General features: G+C 39.8%; 1 protein-coding gene across 1 annotated transcript in view; it reads right to left on the bottom strand.

Annotated features, from left to right (window-relative positions):
* Window positions 1-21652, bottom strand: part of FAM120A (family with sequence similarity 120A) — a 156247-nt gene extending 134595 nt beyond the window's left edge. The window contains 1 exon segment of the mRNA XM_043984196.1: window positions 21191-21652. Coding sequence (XP_043840131.1) covers window positions 21191-21445 — 255 coding nt within the window. The 5' untranslated portion in view covers window positions 21446-21652.
* Between the last annotated feature and the right edge of the window lie 659 nt (window positions 21653-22311).

Here is a 22311-nt window from a genome sequence, read left to right as displayed (position 1 = left end):
CAAAAGAATGTCCATCAATTGGGGAATGGCTAACTTAAGCTGTGGTACATGACTATAATGGAATATTATTGTGCTATAAGAAATAACAAGCAGGATGATTTCCAGAAAGGCCTGGAAAGACTTATATGAACTAATGTATAGTGAAGTGAGCAGAACCAGGAGAACGTTGTACCCAGTGACAACAATACTGTTTAATGAAGAACTGTGAATGACAATTATTCTCAGCAATACAATGATCCTAGAAAATCCCAAAAGACTAATGATGAAGCATACTATTCACCTCCAAAGAAAGAACTGATATTGATAACCACAGACTGAAGCATGCTATTTTTCACTTTCTTTTATTTTTTTCTTTTATTCAAGTTTTCTTGTACAAAATTACTAATATGGTAATGTTTTACAAAACTGCACATGTATAACCTATATCTGATTGCTTACTGCCTCAGAGAGGAGGGAGGATAGGGAGGGAAGGACAGACAGAATTTGGAACTCAAAACTTTAAATAAAAATGTTTATTACCCACAAAAACAAACAAATTTCTAGTGACATGCAGAATTGTTCTCATTGTGCCTCTTATACTTACTAGCTATGTGATCTTGGGCAAATCACTTGACTTCTGTCTGGTTCAGTTTCCTTAATGCAATGGCCTGACACATATTAAAGGCTATATGAATGCAGACTATGATGATGATGCTATACTCAAGTATTGTCATAAAATAAGAATAATGAATCAAGTATGTTAATCTAGGACAATGGTTTTCAAAGTATGGTCCACAGACCTCTCAGAGTCAACCAAGTCCCTTACAGGGGGTTCAAATGATTTTCTTAATACTCCTTCAATGTTATTTGTCTTTAAAAAATACTTCTTCCCTTCTCCAAAAAAAAAAAACCCAAAACAAACAAAAAAAATCTTGTCATTCTGTGGCTGCTAGTGAGTACAGTATCTGTGGAAATATAGATGTATTGGATGAAAACGGAAAAAACCCACCATCTTAGACCTTTAATGATATTTCCCAGTCTTAATGATCACTGGCTCCCACTGTGGCAAATTTTTCATCTTTTAGATATCCAAAGAGTAGTGATCTCTGAAAACCACTCTTACTAAACTCCCATTCCTTCAGCAAAATCTCTAAATCTGTTATGCATGAATGACTAATACCTTAATAATTAGGGCTGTCCCAAAGTGGAATGGGATGCTGAAGGCAGAAATACATTCCTAAATGCGGGAGAACTTGCAGCAAAGGCAAAGGACACTTATCTATGATCGCATAAAGAAGATTCTTGGGTTGCACTTGACTCAATGGCCTCTAAAATTCTGCTAAATGAAATTCTATGATGTAGGCTGGTTATGGCTACTTGGAAATCAGCTATTCCCCCATCGATTACATTATATTTATTGTACCAATTCGACAATTCAACAAATATTTATCAGTATCTACCATGTACACAAAGCAGCCTGATAATGAGACTGTGAATACCAAGAACAAAAAAAGTCCCTACCCCCAATGAGCTTACATTTAACTAGCCTGAGAAAACTGAAGTTCAAAGAATTAGTTCCTTTTCCAAAGTCACAAAACTAATTAATGACAAAGCCAGAGCAAAAGTCTAGCTCTCCTGACTCCAGGTCCAGTGTTCTTTCCACTACACAAAGAGACAAGTGTTCAATGAAAACACCTTGGAGAGCAAATTTCTTTGAAGGGAAATATAAAATATGGACAACATGGAGGAAGACTTCAAAATGCGAATTAAATCAAGTATTGGGGAGATTAGTACTTAAATATTTCTAGGCTTCTCTCCACTTACCTTTTCAGATTTTCCATCCAGCCTCCTATCATTTGACAGTGCCTTGCCATTTTCTACCCCTGATATTTTCCCTCACTTATCAGAAATGCCTCCCTTTTTCTTTTCTCCCACCTATGTCTTGGTCAATGGGGGGGAGGGGAGGGGGGGGGTGTTAAATGATTTGCCCAGGGTCACACAGCTAGTAAGTGTCAAGTGTGTGAGGCCGAATTTGAACTCAGGTATTCCTGAATCCAGGGCTGGTGCTTTATCCACTGCGCCACCTAGCTGCCCCCTTAGTCATTTTTAAGACACAATCAAGCTCTTCCACAAAACCTTCCCAGAGTACTCCAATCCACAGTAATCTTTCCCCTACTTTGAATCAACTACAACAAATACTATGGAGAACAAACACATGCCAATAAATCAATCCCATGCTTTATTGTGTTGTATCATGAAACTTTCCATATCATAGTGTCTTGTTCCCAGCTAAGCTTCTTGAAGGCTCTCAAACTATAAAATTCAGAGTGTTTAAGCATAGTGCTTTGCACACAGTAGGAATTTAAATCTCAAGACTGATAGTCAATCTGTAAGGTAAAACTTCTTTTCTAAAAAGCTGAATCACCCTCTAATTTAGTTTTGTGAATCAAAACTTTCACATTCAAGTTTGCTTAAAGTAAAAGTAGGGAACCTGTAGTCCTTGGCCTAATTTTAACTTGTATGTGGCAATTTTTCTAAAATTAAGAAACTCTTTATGCCAATAACTTTGTAGCGACACAAAATTGCTTTTAAAATTCACAAATAGGAATATTGTGCCATAAGGATTCTTTTCTTTGTTCTAGTTACAAATAATATATCTTATATTTATTCAGTCTTAGAAAAGGACTACAAAATAAGGAATCAGTAGATTAAAAAAAAAACTCAAGACAAAACCTTTAAGATTACTTAAAAATAAGGAGGCAGCTAGGTGGATAAAGCACCAGCCCTGGATTCAGAAGGACCTGAGTTCAAATCTGGCCTCAGACACTTGACACTTACTAGCTGTGTGACCCTGGGCAAGTCATTTAACCCCCATTGCCCTGCAAAAAACAAAAACAAACAAACAAAAGGTTACTTAAAAATACCTTATTCATTAAGAGGGAAAAAAACAAACCAGGCTCTTAAAAAAAAAATCTAACTGTAAATTCTCAAAGAGGATGACTGTAGGAAAACCTCTTTTTTAAAAATGCACAACAGCAAAGAACAGCAGATCAAATACAATCAGACACTTGGGTAAACCAATTCCATTTAAGAAATGCTCTTCCTTAATAGATCTTCTTTTCTGGTAACCAACCAGAAAATCTTCTGTTAAGGTTTAATCAGGGAGGAAAAAGAGAAAATATGCTATTAGGTAATGTTATTCTCAAGATCTGATTCTCTAAGGAATGGAATTTGGGAATAAGTGGCAAGTTGGTAGGGAAGAAATGATGATCACTCCTTTCTTCACCAGTCTCCACTTTTTTATACCCTTTCCTGCCTGCTTCTTACTTTCTATGGTCCTCTGCCCTAAATACTAATTTCTCTTTCCCCTTCTTCTTGCTACAGATATTTCTCCCTTTTGCCTCTCCTGCCCTAATTTCTTGAATGCTTCTTTTCCATTTCTCCAGCCCTTTCTAACTCTAAAAAAAGTGAGCTGTACCTTTTCTTTCAAAACTGTTTTTAAGGGTCAAATTGGTAAGCAATTTAATTCATTACAAGAGTTTAAATTGTTTTTTTACTTACAGGCAATATTTATTAGAGGAAAAGTTCCCTACTTTTGGCTTATAGCAAGGTATATCTGTGGGTCTGTTTTTGGGGGGGTCCTTGGGGCTTTTTTTTTTTTTTTGGAGACTAAGTATACCTACATTACCCAGGCTGAAAGTGCAATGGCTAATCACAGGACTGATCCCATTACTGATCAGCACAGAGGCTTTGACCTGCTCTATTTCTAACCTGAGCCAGTTTGCTCCTCAGGCAGCCTGGTAGCTACCCTGCTCCAGAGGGTTCACCATATTTATGTCAGAGTTAATGCAGACACCTGATCAGTTTTAGATCTACTGGAGCTAAGAATTCCCAAGTTCAAGTGATCCACTTATGTCACCCTCCTAAGTAGCAGGAATTAGATGTGTGTATTACCACACCTGGCACAAGTTAGAGTTGTAAAGATAAAACCAGAATTTGAGAGTTCCAGTTACCAGTTTACCCAGGTTTTTAATGCACCAGATGTTACGGCTTTAGAACATCAATTTTAAGTCATTCCCAGAGAGATGAAAGAGATAGGCAACTTAATTTTTTTAAAAGCAAGTAATATATAAACATTATTCTCAGTTTTATAAAGGTCATAGAAAACAAGTATTTCTACCTTTGATCTGTCTAAACATTACAGAAACTAAATTATTTGCATTTTTAATAGGAGAATAGAACAGTGTAATAGAACAATTGATTTTAAGTCAGTAGACCTGGGTCCAAAGACTAATTCTGCTATTTATTAACAATTCAAGTCATTCAACTTCAGTGGGTCTCAGTTTTCTCATCTATAAAAGGAGGAAATGGGCAATATTAATTTTTAAAGCTCTAAAACTGTGATGCTATGAACTAAGCTCTGATTAATTCCTGAGCCCAACTATACACTACCAGTGACTTTACAAAGCTATTATTGTACTTTGTAGGAAAGGAAATGAAACTTCAATAAATAAATGTGTTAGTTCCCAGTTCTTATATGACAAATATAACCTTTTTGTATGGAAAAAAAACCCAACAGACTGATAACAAAATTCACCAGGAAAGGAAGCAGAGAAAACCTTTTTTGTCTCCTTCCTTTCCCTACCAAAAAAAAAAAAAAAAAGCGAGGTAGCTGATATGTTTAAGGTATTCCCACTAACATCTTTTTCTAATAGCTGGTCCCAAGTAAAGTTACTTCCATAAACTAGGGAGCTAATCATAGCCGTTTCACCTATCAATTTCAAGTCAACATAAAGTACCTACTACTTATAAAATATTTTAAAAAATACAAAAATAAAAACAGTCATTGCCCTAAAAGAGTTTACAGAGGAATATAATATACAAGATAATTTGAAGGAGGAGATACTAGCAAGTGGGGAATAAAGAAAGGCTAAGCTTTGATAAAAAGATGAGATATATTAGATGACATTTGTGTAGTATTATAAAAGCTACAAAGGTTTGCATATATTTACAGATATCAGTTGATCCTAACAACCCTATGAAGTTTTACAGGTACTATCTCCATTTTATAGAACAGTAAACAGAGGCAGAGAGAAATAAGTGACTTGTCCATGTTCACACAGCTGAAAAAAACACGTCAGGACCAATACTTATCCTGAATAGGCGCCCATCACAGAATTAAAGTACTACACTTTGCTATACCACACTGCCTTTGAAGATTCTAACAAGCAAAAAATGAAGGAGTCTATTCCATACATGGTAGACAGCTTCTGTAAATGCATAAAGCAAAAAACATGGCATGTTGACCAGAGAAGAAATAATAAGCCAAATCTGACCAAAACAAAGTACATGAAAGGGAGTAAAATGAAATAAAGCTAGAGGTTGGAGCGTATAAAGTATTACTTAATAAACAGAAAGTTGGAAAAGATGACAAAAGATGACAATAATACTTTTTGGAGGGATTTTGAAAAGATAAGATTAACACATTTTTGATGGAAATGTGAATTGGTTCAACCACTCCTTTCTGAAAAGCAACTTGGAATTATTCTTTAAAAGGTGACTGAAAATAGTCACAACCTCTTCCTCAGAGATTCCATTGATAGCCATACACTTACAAAAAGGTCAAAAGATAGAAGTGAAGGTCCCATATACACCAAAATAGTCATAGTAACATTTATTATGATAGTAGGAGATAGAACTAGGGGGAAAAATAGATGGTCAACAACTGGAGGATGGCTGTAACAAACTGGCATATACAACAAATGTAATGGAATATCACAGTACAGTAAGCAACAATGAATACAAAGAATTCAGACAAACTTGGGAAGACCTACATAACAGAGGCAGGGTAAAGTAAGCAGAACCAAGAAAACAATGTCACAATGACTACCACAAGTGAAGTAGAAAGAACCAAAAACTGAATACAATGGAATTGAGACAGGAGAAAATGCACACTCAACAAGTGGTCAAGCCTCTACTTTAAGACCTCCAAAGAAGGGAAATAAATCCTTTACCTCTAGAAGTCCAATCCACTTTTGGACAACACAGATACAATTTTGCCTCTTTGTGACTTACACCCATTGCACCTGGCTGCTGCCCTTTAAGGTCAAAGAGGACAAACTTAGCTATCTTGTCTCTTGAGTATTCTCTTTTTCAGGCTAAACAGGTGCAACTTCTTCAAATCATCATCATATGTCATAGACTCACAGCCCTTCATCATCCCATCAGCTAGCCTCTGCACACTCCAACTTATCAATGAACTTCTTAAACCATCTTGCCCAGAACCAAAAATAATACTCCGGATGAAATACAGCAAAAGTACTTCATCTTCCTAGTACCAGAACCTATATAAGAGCTTTTTAAGCTGCCATATTATACTGCAGACTCCTATTATGCTTGCTGTCCACTGAAGCCTCCAGCTTTTCCAAAACAGCTCTCTACCCACACTTACATTGATGTTTTTTTAGACTCAAGTGCAAGACTTTACATTTATGTCTATTGAATTTCCTCTTATTAGATCAAGCCCAATGCTCTAGTCTTTAAAAAACCTTTTGAATCCTTCCATTGCCCCTCACAGTTAGCTATTGTTCCCAGCTTTATGTCATATGCAAAATTAATTAGCATTCCATGAGTACATTTATCCACATCATTGATTAAAATGTTAAATAGTAAAGGACCATGCCTATAACCCTGGAGTACTCCTTGACAGACAATGAAACAAGAACTACTATTTCAGTCTGGCCACCCTACTGGTTCTGAATCTAACTGTATTGGCTAATTCATCTCTCTATATTGTCTCCACAAGAATAGTTTGCTAAAATATTTTATTCAAATCAAGGTAAACTATATTCACAGTATTCTTCCATCTATGAGTTTAACAATGTGTCAAAAACAACAACAAAGTTTATATGACAAGAGCTGTTCTTGATGAGATCATGCTAACTCTTTGTCAAGCTCAGTGGCCTAGGGTTAGTCAATGCTTTTTTCATCCCACTTTTGAAAATTAGTCTACTCGGGGCAGCTAGGTGGTGCAGTGGATAGAGCACCGGCCCTGGAGTCAGGAGTACCTGAGTTCAAACCTCACCTCAGACACTTAACACTTACTAGCTGTGTGACCCTGGGCAAGTCACTTAACCCCAATTGCCTCACTTAAAAAAAAGAAAGAAAGAAAGAAAGAAAATTAGTCTACTCATCACCAATCTGATTTCCCTCGACCTTGCAAATATCACCAACAATAGCTCAACCATCTCATCTGCCAGGTCTTTCAGGGCCAGATGACTGACATAGCTCCTCTGGGTGAGGGAAATGAATTCATCAAGAGCAGCTGGGTGCTCTCCTATTAGATCTCCTTCTTTATATTTAATAGAAAGTCTCTGTTAATCATTTTTATTCTGCCATTCTCCTTGTAAAAGTCATTCTCCTTTGCAAAGAAATGGAGATTAAAAAAAAAAAAAAAACAACTGAACAGTTCATCACCTTATCTACCCCGAGCAAAAGTCTTATCATTTCTTGATCCTCTTGTAATTCCCAAAATAGTTAAAAAAACCAAACCAGCCTCAGATTGTTCCAGAGTTTTAGCTTTCCTAATACCATCTTTACGGGACTGTGTACATTCATACTAATTCTTTGTTACCTCATCTTGGTTCTATCTTTTGTACATTTCTTTCTAAAATCTATGCCGATTGCCATATGCCCTGTGCATCCACATTAACATCTAAAAACAAATCCCATTTTCTTCCACACTGAATTGCTTCCCTTTGTAGTTTTGGAATTTCAGTACCTCTAATTCCTCTTCTACTGGCTTGCCTGAATCTTCTGACTTAACAGAATCATACTTTCCCCAAATCAAGGGGTACTTTATTCTCCCAGGCATCCTGACCCATTGGACTTTGCCACCATGACTCAGTTCCTTCAGCCCCCTGGTACATTTCTCCACCGCTATGGTGGTGTTCCTCCACAAACCTCCATTTAGAGGAAGGACTCCCAAACTCTTGCATTCTTCTCCTGTTTGTGACTTTGCCCTTTACCATGTCCTCTAGAGGGTACCCTCCCTACCCATCAAAGCCTAACTCTTTAAATCCTTTTACTGTTGTCTTTCCCTATTAGGATATAAGTTCTTTGAGAGCAGAGACTTAGTATTTTTCCTTGTATTTGTACCCCCAGGACTTAATAAGGTACCTGGCACATAGTAAGAACTTAATAAATGCTTGATTACTGTCTTATAACTGCTAACGTGTTGGACTATGTGACTATATCTAAATTTCCTTCATTATTCTAGCACAAACTCTAAGATGGAATTATCACACACACCCCAAATTCCCATTATTTACACCCTAGCAACCAGTACCCCCTAATAGTTAGAATCAGATTCAAAATAGAATTTTCCCTTGTTAGTTCCTCCACCCTTTGAAGGATGAAATTATCACTAAGGAAAGTCAAAAAGTTGTTATTTGCTCTGCCTTTTTTCTTAATCAGGATAAGGGACAGGGGGAAGGGAGAAGATGTAGTGAAAGGGAGAAAGAGAGCCTATTTTGATACATGTTTAGATAATGTTTAGATAATGAAAGTTCTCCATCACTACTACATCATTCCTCTGGGTCAGACTTGTGATCTGTCTCCCAAACTCATCTATTTTCCCTTTTGGTACAAATAGTCTATAGAATTTACCAATGATAGCATTTGAATATAGTTGGTAATTAGGTCACATACATGCATCAAATAGATTTTGAGGCCCAGTTCTACCATTACTTGGTGACTTGTGGCACTGGGCAAGTTACTTAATCACTTTGAGGAAGGTCTCTTCCAACTCTAGAATTCCATGATTCTTTAATTCTCATACACACACATACATACACACACACAAATACTTTCCCCACTTATCTCTTTAATGATTAACCCAAAGAACCTTCTCACTAGTGTTTTCTATAGCTCTCTGAAAAACATTCTTAATTTAAAAAAAAGATGACAATTGGACAAAATGCACAATGCTGTGATGACAATCATCAGAAAAATTTATTTTTTGAGTGTGATTTCTGTTTATTTTTGCATTTATGAACACCTTTTTACAATGCCAGTAGATGTGTGTTCAGTTCAGTTTTCTACTCAGCCATAGCTTAATCACTGACATTTATCACCGGGAAGATATATTTTCATCGCAGCTCCCTCTATGTACATAAAACTGTAAACACCAAGATCACTTTTCAATAAACAATGTCCAAAAACTTTAAAAACAAAAAGAATCTACCAGTGATAAAGTCGCTTCTTTTCCTCTACTTCCACTTGACCTTCAGCCAAATACTTTCTCTTGTTTCTTTCCTCTGGTGCCTGGACTTCATTTTCAATATGCAATGCTACCCCATCCCCTCTTTTACCTATACTGTTTCTTGTGATTACAGTCTACTCATCTAGAATCACAGTCCAGTCATGGGATTCACTCCATGAGGTCTCAGTGATGTACTCAGTCAAATGTGCCCCCTTGTGGTACATGCCTCTGCTTTCTCCTGTTTGTTCCCTAAACTTTGGACATTTGTTGCATAGATACTTGAGGGGCTCTGAGGGGGCTCCTTTCTTGGACTTTGTCTTCTGTAAATTCATTGATATTCCATCTACTAATTCTGCTTCTTTCTCTGTGGATACATTTAAAACTATGAGGGATATACAAAGGCAGTCTTTTCACTCCCCCACATAGGATATTTTAGCTTAAATCCAATGACACCTCACAATACATTCTTACTAATCTTTGTTAACTGCAAACTGTCTCTGGCAATCAATTTCCAGTGCAGTTCTTGTGTTCCCCCCACCATCAATGTTCCCGCCCATCAGTGTGAGAGTATAAAAAGTCAACCCCAATTAGGAGGAAGCTTTTATGGTAAGATTTAGAAAAAGGTCAATTATATATGCCATGACATATATTAGTAATATATTTCATTGTGAAACACACCTGTCTCTGAGAAGCAAAGTTCACAACCAAAAAAGCCTCTCCTCATACTTATTTATTCCTCAACAACTAATGTTATAGGGACAGCTAGGTGGCACAGTAGATTAAGCACTGACCCTGGATTCAGGAGGACCTGAGTTCAGATCTGGTCTCAGACACTGGATACTTACTAGCTGTGTGACCCTGGGTAAGTCACTTAACCCTCACTGCCCCTCAAAACAAAAACAAAGACAAAAACCCTAATGTTACTTTGGTACTAAAATTAAAGACCTGGGTTCAAATTTGGCCTTAGACACTTACAAGCTGTATGACACTGAGCTAGTCACTTAACCTGTTTGCCTAAATCTACTGGAAAAAGAAATGGCAAACCACCCCAGTATCTTTGCCTTTTCTTGGACAGTATTGGTGTGCTATGTGGTCTATGAGAGTCAGTCACAACTGAAGTTAAAACAGAAAAGCATTACTATTAAAGCCATAAGAAAACATTAGTATTCATGTTGAGTACTGCTATATTTAGTTGGTACACTATTCTGATCCTCTGTCAACCCAAAGTAGAGAGTGACCTAAATCATCTTTTACAAGGATCTCAAATATTTCCTATTACCGGGGATACTTAAAGAGGTAGCTGGGTATTGAAATGGATAATAATCCCGGACCTGGAGTCAGGATGACCTGAGTTCAAACTTGCTTCAGACACTAGAGGTGCAAGTCACCTAACCTCCCTAAGCCTCAGTTTCCTCATTCATAAATGTGGATAATCAGGGCACCCACCTCTTGTTGTGAGGGTAAAATGAGATATTTGTACAGTGCTATATAAATGCCAGCCCTGATAAATGATGATCGTGATGGTGATACTGACATTTTAGAAACTTAGAGACCATAACTCAATGTTAATTGCTAGTAGCTAACTAGTCCATTTACTGAATTTAAAAATTTGTGATTATCAACTCTATCTTTAAAAAAAAAAGTTGGGGGCAGCTAGGTGACCCAGTGGATAAAGCCCCAGCCCTGGATTGAGGAGGACCTAAGCTCAAATCCAGCCTCAGACACTTGACACTTAACTAGCTGTGTGATGTTGGGCAAGTCACTTAACCCCAAATGCCTAACCAAAAAACAAACAAAAAACACACAAAAAAAGTTGGAAAAATGTTATTTTATTAAAACGTTTAGGGGCAGCAAGGTGACGCAGTGGATAAAACACTGGCCCTGGATTCAGGAGGACCCGAGTTCAAATTCGGCCACAGACACTTGACACTTACTAGCTGTGTGAACCTGGGCAAGTCACTTAACCCTCATTGCCCCCCTAAATAAAGTTTAGTGTTGTTACAGGTGAAAAATGTCCAATCTGAGTCAGTGGTCCATCAAACTAAAAGCCCTCCAGTAGTCTGGATTGGCTGAAGTTTCTTTAATGTTACGTCTCTCGAATGCTGGCACACCAATCATGCTGGCCCTATACTAAGCTAAGAATGAGGATAATAATAGGTAAGATTTGTGTATCACTTTTAGACTTGCAAAGTGCTTTATATTCTTATCTGAGCCTCAGAGCAGCCCTATGAATTAGGTGATATTATGAGTCCCATTTTACAGATGAGGAAATGCAGGCTGAGGGAGGTTAAGGGACTTACCCAGAGTCATACAGCTAATAAGTGTCTAAGGTAGAATTCAAATGCAATTCTTCCTTATTTCCAAGATAACAACAAGCATATAATTAATCATTTGACTCATTCTAAATCACTTCCTAAACACCAAGTAACAACAGGTTCAAAAGGTTTGTGTTTCTAAGTAACAGAATTTATCATTCCAAATCACGGAATACCAACCATCTCCTCTGCTAATAATTTATTGTCAAGTTTAAATCAACATTCTAGGTATGATGCCTAGAAACATTCAGCTTGATGTAAGTAGGGATAGTAGAACACAAGAAATCTTGAGGAAACCAGACGAGCTTCAATCCAAAGCGTGGCTTTTTCTGGAACTCATGCTCCACTGAGCGAAGTCAAGGAAATCACTTCCTCTCTGATGGTGGGACGACATGATATCTAGAGATCCACCCAAGTGTACAATTTTAAGATGTATTCTTTGAAGCAGAGCACTGGTGCTGACTAACAGCAACAACTCTTCCCATTTTGTTTCTGAATCCTTGGAAACTAGAACAGTGCCCATTGCATGTATAGAGAAGATACCAGATAAATGATTCGTCAGTTAAAGTAGCAGACAAGTACCTTACCCATAAAAAAGGTGTGATTTCCATTTAGTTAAAAATAGGTTCTAGTTGGTCTGAAGATAAAGTGACACTGAAATCACAAGTCTTAATTGTGAGTGACAGCATAATATTAAACTAACCTTCAGTCACAAATATTTAGGTTTTTATACTTGCTTGTAGCTTTGCTTCATGTTTGTTAAATTTATCATGTATCAGCAGTATGACAGGATTTTGGTCAATAATGTGCTGTACTGGAGAATATTTTTATAAAACTGCAGAACTATAGAAGATGGAGGTGAGCAAAAAGAAACGTTTGCACAATACTTTAAAATGTAGAGAAAACTGGCATTAATTTTAACCATAAACCTATTTATGAAAATATAGAATTGCATTATGTCAATACAAATGTTTAACTAAATACTCTTATTAAAAACAAAAACAATAATTCTTGACAAATACGCAATTTTACATGAACAAGACTGTATTTATATTAATCTAAATAAGATGAATATAGTTGTTTAAAAAACCAAACAAACACAAATACTGGGGGGGTATGGGGAACCAAGTAAATAAATAGTTCAAAATGCCATGAATTCAGCAACTTTTGAAAGTAAGGAAAAACAAAGCAGGAGTAGCCCATTATAGTAGTGAAAAGGTGGTGGTGGTGGTAGTATTTATTTAGCACTATGTGTCTGGAAAACTTTTTACATATTAACTCAACTGTGGTCTGAGGAACTGGGTTTTTATCCTGGCTTTGCAATTTACCCATGTCACTCCAGATGTGATAAACTTTCTGGGTCTCAGTTTCCTCATCTGTATAAATGAGGATATTACAGAAGATGAAGTAACAGAACTAAGAAAATATTTGCTACAAGGTTTTCTAAGTCTCATAATCAAGATAAGAAATTAATTCAAATACATATGAATACAAGTCATTCCCCAATAAATAAATGGTCAAAGTATTCAAAAGAACAAGAAGTTTTCAAAGAAAAAAATCCAATTTATCAACAATCATGAAAAAATACTCTAGAAATCACTAATTGAATAAATACAAATTAAAACAACTTTAAGATTTTGCCTCACACCTGTCAGTTTGGAAAAGATGAAAAGAGAGGAAAATGACAAATGGTAGATGGGGTGTGAGAAAACAGGCACAAGTGTGCTGCTGGTGATGCTCTGAAGTAGTCAAACCACTGTGGAATGCAAGTTAGAAGTATAACCAGAAACTGTGCATAACCTTTGATCCAGCTATACCAGTGCTGTCTATACACAAAGGAAAGAGGAAGAAGATCTACATGTATAAAAACATTCATGCAGCTCTTTTCATGGTAGCCAAAAATCAGAAACTAAAAGAATGTCCTTCTATTGGAGAATGGTAAAACAATCTATGGCATGTTAATGTAATGAAATGTTATTGTACCATAAGAAATAAATGATCAATTTCAGAGGACACTACGGTAAGACCTCTTAGAACTGATGCAGACTAAAGTGAATAGAAGCAGAACAATTTATACAACAAAAACAACATAGAGAAAAACAACTTGGAAAGACTTTAAAAAGATACAAATCCAAAAGAATGAAGATGAAACAAGTGACTGATTGATAGGTGATGAATTTTGGACATGGTTAATGTGGAAACTGATTTTGTTAGACTATGCAGCTATGTATTAAGGGATGTCTTTTTTGTTTGTTGCATTTTAACCCTCAATGAGTATCAGAAGGACAGATTAATTTTCCAAACTGTTTATTCACTGATAAAAAAAATAGCTAAACAGGACTCTGCAGCAGTGGAAAAATAAAATAAGGGACTGACTTTGTTTTTAAAGAGTTATTTGGGGGGCAGCTAGGTGGCACAGTGGATAGAGCATCGACCCTGGAGTCACGAGCACCTGAGTTCAAATCCAGCCTCAGACACTTAATGCTTACTAGCTATGTGACCCTAGGCAAGTCACTTAACCCCAACTGCCTCACTATTAAAAAAAAAAAGTTACTTGGGGGAGGGGGCAGCTAGGTGGTGCAGTGGATAGAGCACCAGACCTGTATTCAGGAGGACCTGAGTTCAAATCCAGTCTCAGACACTTAACATTTACTAGTGGTGTAACCCTGGGCAAGTCACTTAACCCCAATTGCCTCACCAAAAAACAAAAACAAAAACCAAACCAAGAATTACTTAGCGGAGCAACTAGGTGGTGCGGTGGATAAAGCACTGGTCCTGGATTCAGGAGGACCTGAGTTTAAATCCAGTCTCAGACACTTGACACCTACTAGCTGTGTAACCCTGGGCAAGTCACTTAACCATCATTGCCTCACCCACCCACCCACACACACACACACACACAAAAGTTACTTGGGAAACTAAGAAGTTAAGTAACTTTCTTGCCCACAGTCACACAAAGTATTATTTCAAAGGCTGGTCATTATGGCCAGACCTCTATTTACTACGTCACACTGCCTCTCCTTAGCCTATCTTTTTCTGACTTGTCTTCCTAGAATATCTCTTGTCAAATATTTACTATATAGTCCCAATATCTTCCCACAGCTATAGCTACCAACACTGAATAGAACCTCTGTACTGCTTACCAAACATTTTCATGACAATTTCCACCGCTGGATAAGACTTTCTAGTTTGGGAGGACCAGCTTACACTTGACTAATATAAAGCTTAGACATGTCACTTTTATGCCATGAAGAATAAAAGTAGGTATTTAATGGATGAACATAGAATTCTATGGAACCATATAGTTCCATTAGAGGTAATTTCATCCAATTCTGTCATTTTATAGATTGGGAAACTGAAGCACCAAAAGGTTGATTTACTCAAACAACATAGAGGATTTAAAACAGGGGGAAAAAATTCAACCAATCATCAGATCATGGAAAAGCTTCTAAGAATCCCAAACTCAGGTAGCCATGGATGCTACTCACAAGTTCCTGGGATATATGCACTGTAAATAGGACTAGGCTAGAGTCAAATTCTTAGAATTTCTTAAATTGTAGGCTGTGAATTCTCAGAGAAACTAAAACATTTATGTAATTCTAAAGAATATAACTATGGATTACCGCAAAAGGCTTCATTTCTCAAATATAGAGAACTGAGTGAAATTCATAAGAATATAAGTCATTCCCTAATTGATAATTGACCAAAGGATACGAACAAGAAGTTTTCAGAAGAAATCAAAGCTATCTATAATCATATGAAGAAATGCTCCAAATCACTACTGATTAAAGAAATGCAGATTAAAACAATTCTGAGGTACCACCTCAGATGGGCTAATGTGACAGAAAACGAAAATGATAAATGTTGGAGTAGATGTGAGAAAACTGGAACAATACTGCACTTGTGGAGTTGTGAACTAATTCGACCATTCTGGAGAGCAATTTGGAACTATGCTCAAAAGGTTGTCAAACTGTGCATACCCTTTGACTCAGCCATACCAATAATAAATCTATATCCCAAAGAGATTTAAAAAAAAAAATATATATATATATATATATATATTTCTAACAGCTCTTTTTGTGGTGGCAAAGAATTGGTAATTGAAAGTATGCCTAACAACTGGGGAATAGCTGAACAAGTTGTGGTATGTGCTTGCGATGTAATACTATTGTGCTATAAGAAATGACAAGCAGAATGATTTCAGAAAAAGCTGGAAAGATTTACAAAAATTGATGCAAAGTGAATGAGCAGAACCAGGAGAACAATGTACACAGTAACAGCAATGATCTACTGTGAATGACTTAGTTATCCTGAGCAATACAATGATTGATCTCAGACAACTGAAAAGGATTAATGATGAAAAATGCTTTCTATTTCCAAAGAACCGATGGGAGTCTGAATACAGATCAAAGCATACTATTTTTCACTTTATTTTTTTATGTCTTTTTTTTTTGGTCTGTGTCTTCTTTCACAACATGACTAATATGGAAATAATATGTTTTGCACACATTTATAACTGATATAAAATTGCTCCCCCCTCCCTGCCCAGGGGACAGGGGAGGGGAAGGAGGTAAGCAGAGAATTTGGAATTCAAAATTTATAAAAATTAATGTTAAAAATTGTCATTACATGTAAGTGGGAAACATTTTTTAATTTTACAAAAGATTAGAGAAAATAAAAATTATAAGAATGTTTCTTATAGACTTCCAAAGATTACTCATCAAAAGCCTGCTCCGTTCTTCCTAAATTTTGTTTGCTAAACACTTCAGGAAGAAACAATATCAAAAATACAAATTTATTTCCTTATGTAAATTTTACTTATCTCAACCATGTTTTTACAGAGTTCAATTTTTCTTTACAGAATTCCAATCCTGAGAAAAAGAGAATGAAATTTAAGCAAAGCATTTATTCTGACCCTGTAAATAGCTGAGCCTAGCGAGTATAAAATGGGGCCAAGATGTTCAAGATTTTAAATAATTTTTATATAAATTTGGTTTTAAATGGCTCATACAGTTCAGTTAAGAAAATCTACTAAAAAAAACCTGTTTACTCAGGTGTGAAAGAACAGAATGGGTCAATCAATTCTGGAATCACCAATTCCCTATGTTCTAAAAGTATACAAAAGGAATGGTGTTATTTAATAATGAACTTTTGCTAGTAAAGACATCCAAAAAGAAATCTGTAGTATTTTCAATTTCATACTAGTCAGTCTCATCATTCCCGCCCCCCCCCCCCCACTTAAGGTCACAAAGCATACATGCTACTTATGTGCAAGAAAAACTCAATACAAAGTTTGGAATGACCCCACTTTAAAACTGCCTCTCGCCTACAAATCAAGTTTGGGAGCATGTACCCTGAAGAAAAACACAGATAATTTAAACAGAATAATTTAATACCAAAGTGCCCAAATAAAAATAAGCAGGATTCATTCCAGTTTTAAAGGTTAAGAAGCTCAAGGCATTGGGAACATCTTCTATGATACGAGCTACAGCTGAATTCAGATTAGGCTTTTTAATAGTATAAGTAAAAATAGGTAGTGACCTTACTTCAATTCCTCATAGAATCATACTATTTGGAGCTGGAGGGGACCTTAGAGAAAGCCTCATCCATACCCTCACCTAATGATAAGGACACCAGGCCCAAAGAGGTAGAGTGAGAGCTGCCAAAAGACCATTTAAGTAAGTAAGTAGGAACAGAACTGGAACTTCAATTTAAGTTTCTGTGTCTCTGGTTTTAGAGTTAGAAAGAATTTCACTCAAGCTCATCACTTTACAGAAGAGGAAATCAAAGCCCAGTGCAATCAGCTGACTTGCCCAAGGCCACATGTTAACTGGGAGGAACTGGGACCATAGGGAAAAAGAACTTCAAGAAATGCCATGGGTATTCTAAACGAGTGTGCTACAGGGACCCTGGACAAGCCTAAAAGTCCTCTGAAGTGCATGGTCAGCCCAGATAGGTACACAAAACCTGAATAGGTTAAAAACAAACAAACAACAATAAACCCTGCAGTCTTCCATTTGAGTTAGCCAATAAACTAGCACAGTAACAGCTAGTATTTTACAGAGCTGCAAAGTTTCCAATGTGCTTTACAAATGTTATCTATCCCATTTTATTTTCACCACAACCCTCAGGGAAAAGTGCTATTATTATTTCCATTATACTGAAGCAAACAGAGATTAAGTGACTTGACCAAGATCACACAGCTAGTATTTATTCCTAACTAAAGCCCAGCCCTTGATTTACTGTCATACCTGGGTTCCTTGGGAAAAGAGTCTACATAAGTACATTTTCTTTTCTTTCTTTTTGCAGGGCAATGAGGGTTAGGTGACTTGCCCAGGGTCACACAGCTAGTAAGTGTCAAGTGTCAGAGACTGGATTTGAACTCAGGTCCTCCTGAGTCCAGGGCCAGTGCTTTATCCACTGCACCACCTAGCTGCCCCCCCTATATAAGTACATTTTCCAAAGAAATAAAACCTTACTATAAAAGCCAAAATATTTATAAAAAACAAATTTAGTGGAATTCTCTTTAAAATGTATTAAATACTTTGTTTCCTTCTTAAACTTCTACTGAATGCTAAGTAATTATAATGACCAGGCTTCTCTCCAAAGAAGAGATAAGCATTAATACCTCTCCCTTCCCTTCTTTTCAGGGGTGGGGAGGGAATATGGGTGTATCCATGTCAAGAGTCTTCTAATAGCAATCAATACATATTTATTACATATGTACCCCCCTGGGAATACAAAGACAGAAATAACAGTCCTTCTCTCCCCCGCCCCCAGGAGCTGACATTCTACTGGGAAGAAGTTGAAATAAGTAAATATAAAATAAAGCCAAAGTAACTGGGGAAAGCACTAGTAGTTAGAAGCATCAGGAAATGTATTATACAAAGGAGGTGGAATTTGAACTGAGCTTCTTGGGAAGCAAAGAGAATCTGGGAAATCAGATAGCAAGCCTTATAAGTGCCTCTTATGTTTCAATAGTGCTGTACCAGGTGCTAGGTAGACAAGTCAAATTTTGAAAATCACTGCCCTCAAGGGGCTTACCTTCCACTGAACATAATAAATAGGCTCTGAGTAAGGGGCTGAGAGGCTTTGCTATAAACCAAAGACTGACCACTCCAGTGAAGGACCCTTTTGACTACTTAAAGATTTTTTTATCAGCTCTGTTCCAGACAGATGGGATTCCCAGCTAAGTGATGAATTAATATGCTTATCTACATAATTAATATAGATTTTTATAGAGTTGTACAGTCTATCAATAGTATTTCTTTGAAATATTTGTTTGGTTATCTAAGTGAAACAGTAAATCTTAATTTTAAAAAATCACTCATTATTAATTTAACAATTATTTAATTTCACAATTAAGTAGATGTTTACACACTCTGAACAAGACTGGATCCTGAGATACAAAGATGAACAAATCATTTTCACAATTCAGCAGTGTATTGGTAAAAGATAAAGTAATGCCACTCTAATGGACTCCAAGAAAAAGCAAAGTTTTTAACACTCATGAAAAATTTCAATGGCTTTACCAGCTAAAGATGAGGAAAGGGCCTTTATTATCAAAGTAAAAGTTGTCCCTCTTCTAAATAACATTCTGAAATAAGTAACTTAACTTAAATAATAATAAATAATAAGTAACATAACTTAAAATTATGTTCTGATAGTTTCATATTTTCTTCTGGCAGTATGATTACGCCTGAACCACGTAAAATGCTTCCTTTACACCCATTTACAAGAAGCCCCACTCAACTTTAGACTTAAATACACTCCAAAAGCAGCTCTTCCCTCTCATAGTAACTTATGAAGAGTAGTGATACACTGTACATTTCCTATTCCCTTGAGCCAATCACTTCTCAGGATACATCGACCCACAGACTCAAAAAACATTTTCACCAATAGCATTATGACTGGAGGTGGGACTTCCGCTATCATTTTAGTCTGAACTCTCCTTGCATTTTATGGAAGCAGTTATACTGAGTAGTGAAGAATTCCTAAAACTTCAAGTTCAGCTTCATGCAGAAATAAAAGAATGACCACAAAGCTGGTGGAGGAGTTGTAAATGAACCTAAGGACGGCCTCAGATTTACTCCCCAAATAAAACAAGACTATGGAGCTCGTTTCCCCTTTAAAAACCCCACCAAAACCCAACGTTTTCAGGCACCCGTTTGTGCATCATCATTCCGGCAAATGCTCGGTACCCTGAAGCCCTGCTCTGGTTGGAGCGAGGGCTGGTCCGCCGAGGCGGCAGAGCCCGATCACGGTAAGCTCTGATTACTGATCAGTGCCCAGCTCTGAAGGTCACCGAGTATTTACTGTGCGAGACCCGACAGGAGTCGGCACACTCACACGGACTTTCCCGGCTTATCCAAAGTTTCTCCGCAGTTACACATCTTGGCTTCCCACAGTCCTTTCATAGCAAGCATATAAAATACACCCTACAGTTTCATCTGCAGGCTCTTACATATATGCCACCAACTAACAAAACTAACTCTAAAGATGACCGGATGATTCACAACTTCTACAAATTCGAAATGTCAGCTTCAAAACTATTACTTTTAAGAGAAAAAAAAGTTAAACTAGCAATAGGGCTCTGGGATCTGAAGCAATAGAGTTCTAAAATCAACTTTTTCTGTCTCAACGAACAGTCCATTTAGCGAGTCTTTTAACACAATTTAATCTAACTTTAGCTTTTACTAAAACTTTGGCTTTAGGAAGCTGCCTTGATTCTTCAACGTAGAACCTGTTGCTATTAGAGAAAGTAACTCCTATAGAACTCGGCCCTCGGTGATAAGGGCTCAACACAAAAATACGGGGCGTGGGGGAGGGCGACACCGAGTGTCTCTCCGAAACTCTTTCATCAGGCCCCTCCAAACCTTCCAAAAGCCCTCAACACAGAAGTCCGAGCAAAAACTCCATATCGCATCACCAGGAAAAAAAGGGGAAAACGTTGGAGGGAGAAAACCCGAATTCACAACGCAAAGCAAAAAAAAAAAAAAAGGAGTCCCCCGAAGGAGGGAGGGCCCGCCCCTCGGGCCCGCTCCGCCCCGGGCTCCCACTTCCCCGCGACCCGGCTCCGGGCCCCCCCCGCAGGCCCCGCGCTGCCAACTTTCGGTCCAAATGCCCATCTCCCGGGCACGGTCTCCTCTCCCTCTCCCCGCCCCCAGCACCGCCAATGTGGGGCGACATTTTGCAGATCCGGGAAGGAGGGAAAGGTGTACGATTTCCCGAACCCCACGAGCTGAACCCCTGGGCGTCCGGGAGACCACCCCCCGTCCCCTCCCCGGGCGTTCGGGCCAATTCTATCCATCCCCCGGTGGGCGGACAGGGGGCTCTCCCTCTCAGGTCGGGGCCGGGCCAACGCCGATGCCACGGCCAGGGCGGGGGGCCGATGCCAGGGGAGATGAGAGGGGGCGCTCGGATGCCAAGGAACGAGGGGGAGCTTGGCAAGGGAGAGGCGAAGCGAGCCGAGGGTGCACCGATGCCCGGGGAGGGGAGGGGGCGCTGTGATGCCGGGGGAGCGAGGCGGGGTGGGGGTGCCCGGAGCCTAGCCGGAGGGGGCGCTGGTGCCAGGCGTGGGGGAGGGGCGGGCGTGGGGGCAGGGAAGGGGCCCCCCCGGGCGGGGGGCCCTTACCTTGATGTGGAAGCGGATGAGGGCCAGTCGGATGCAGTGGGCCATGCAGACGGGCGGCAGGAACCAGACCTTGGGCGGCGGGGTCCCCTTGTTCTGGACGTGGCTGACGATCTGCTGGGCCGTCTGGCGCTCGTTGCCCTGGCGCTTCACCCACTCGTGCAGCCGGGCCTTCTCCAGGGCCCCGTTGAAGAAGACGAAGAGCTCGATGTTGCCGTTGAAGCAGGCCTTGGCCAGGGCCGCCAGGTAGCCCAGCATGTGGTTCCACTGGCCGCCGCTCACCAGTCCGTGGTAGAAGCCGCCGTAGAGACGGTGCAGGCAGTTGTCGGCGTCAATGAGGAGGCGCAGCGGGTTCTGGGGGGGTTCGCTGGCGGCCGGCCGCCCCCCAGGCTGCCCCGGGGCCAGCTTCTGCAGGCTCCACCGGGACCACGGCGCTCGGGGGCAGTGTTTCTCGATGTAATCCTGGAAGCCTGGACTCCCATGGCGGGCGGCGGCGGCGGCGGCGCGGGAGGAGGGAGCAGGAGCGGGGAGCGGGAGCAGGGAGGAGGCGGCGGCAGCGATGAGGTGAAGTGGGCAGGCCGGCCGGCGGCGGCGGCGGCGGCGGCAGCAGCGGCGGGCGGAGGTCCCTGGCGAAGGCTGCCCTTCCCCCTCCCCTCGCCCGTTCCTCTCCCTCAGCCCGGCGGGCGGCAGCAGCGGCGGCGGCGGCGGCGGCGACTCGGCTGGACTGGCGGGCGGGCTGGTGTCCGTCCCCTTCCTTCCCTCCCTCCCTCCCTCCCCGGGAGCTCCCCCCTTCGGTCTCCGGTGGCGGCGGCGGCGGCGGCGGCTGGTAAACGGGGCGGGGGAGGATGAGTGAGGAGCCGGAGGTTTCCTTGGTGGCGGCGGCGGCTGGAGGCGGTTGGCTGGTGGGCGGGCTGGGTGGGCGGCTGGTGGGTCGTCGGGGGCTGAGCCGGCAGGCGGGCGGGTGTCCTAGGGGGGAGTTGTATGAGTCGGGGGGGCGCTCATGGCTGCTGCGGCCGCCATGTGCTGCTGCCTCACAGGGCCATGGCTGGGGAGGGATCTGCCGCCGCCGCCGCTGCTGCTGCTGTTCCTGCTGCTGGTGGTGCTGCTGCTGCCGCGGCTGCTGC

Source organism: Dromiciops gliroides, chromosome 1 (assembly GCF_019393635.1).
Source record: "Dromiciops gliroides isolate mDroGli1 chromosome 1, mDroGli1.pri, whole genome shotgun sequence".
Lineage (NCBI taxonomy): Eukaryota > Metazoa > Chordata > Mammalia > Microbiotheria > Microbiotheriidae > Dromiciops > Dromiciops gliroides.
The sequence above is the reverse complement of the archived record's forward strand: the minus strand, read 5'-3'. Positions and strand labels throughout refer to the sequence as shown.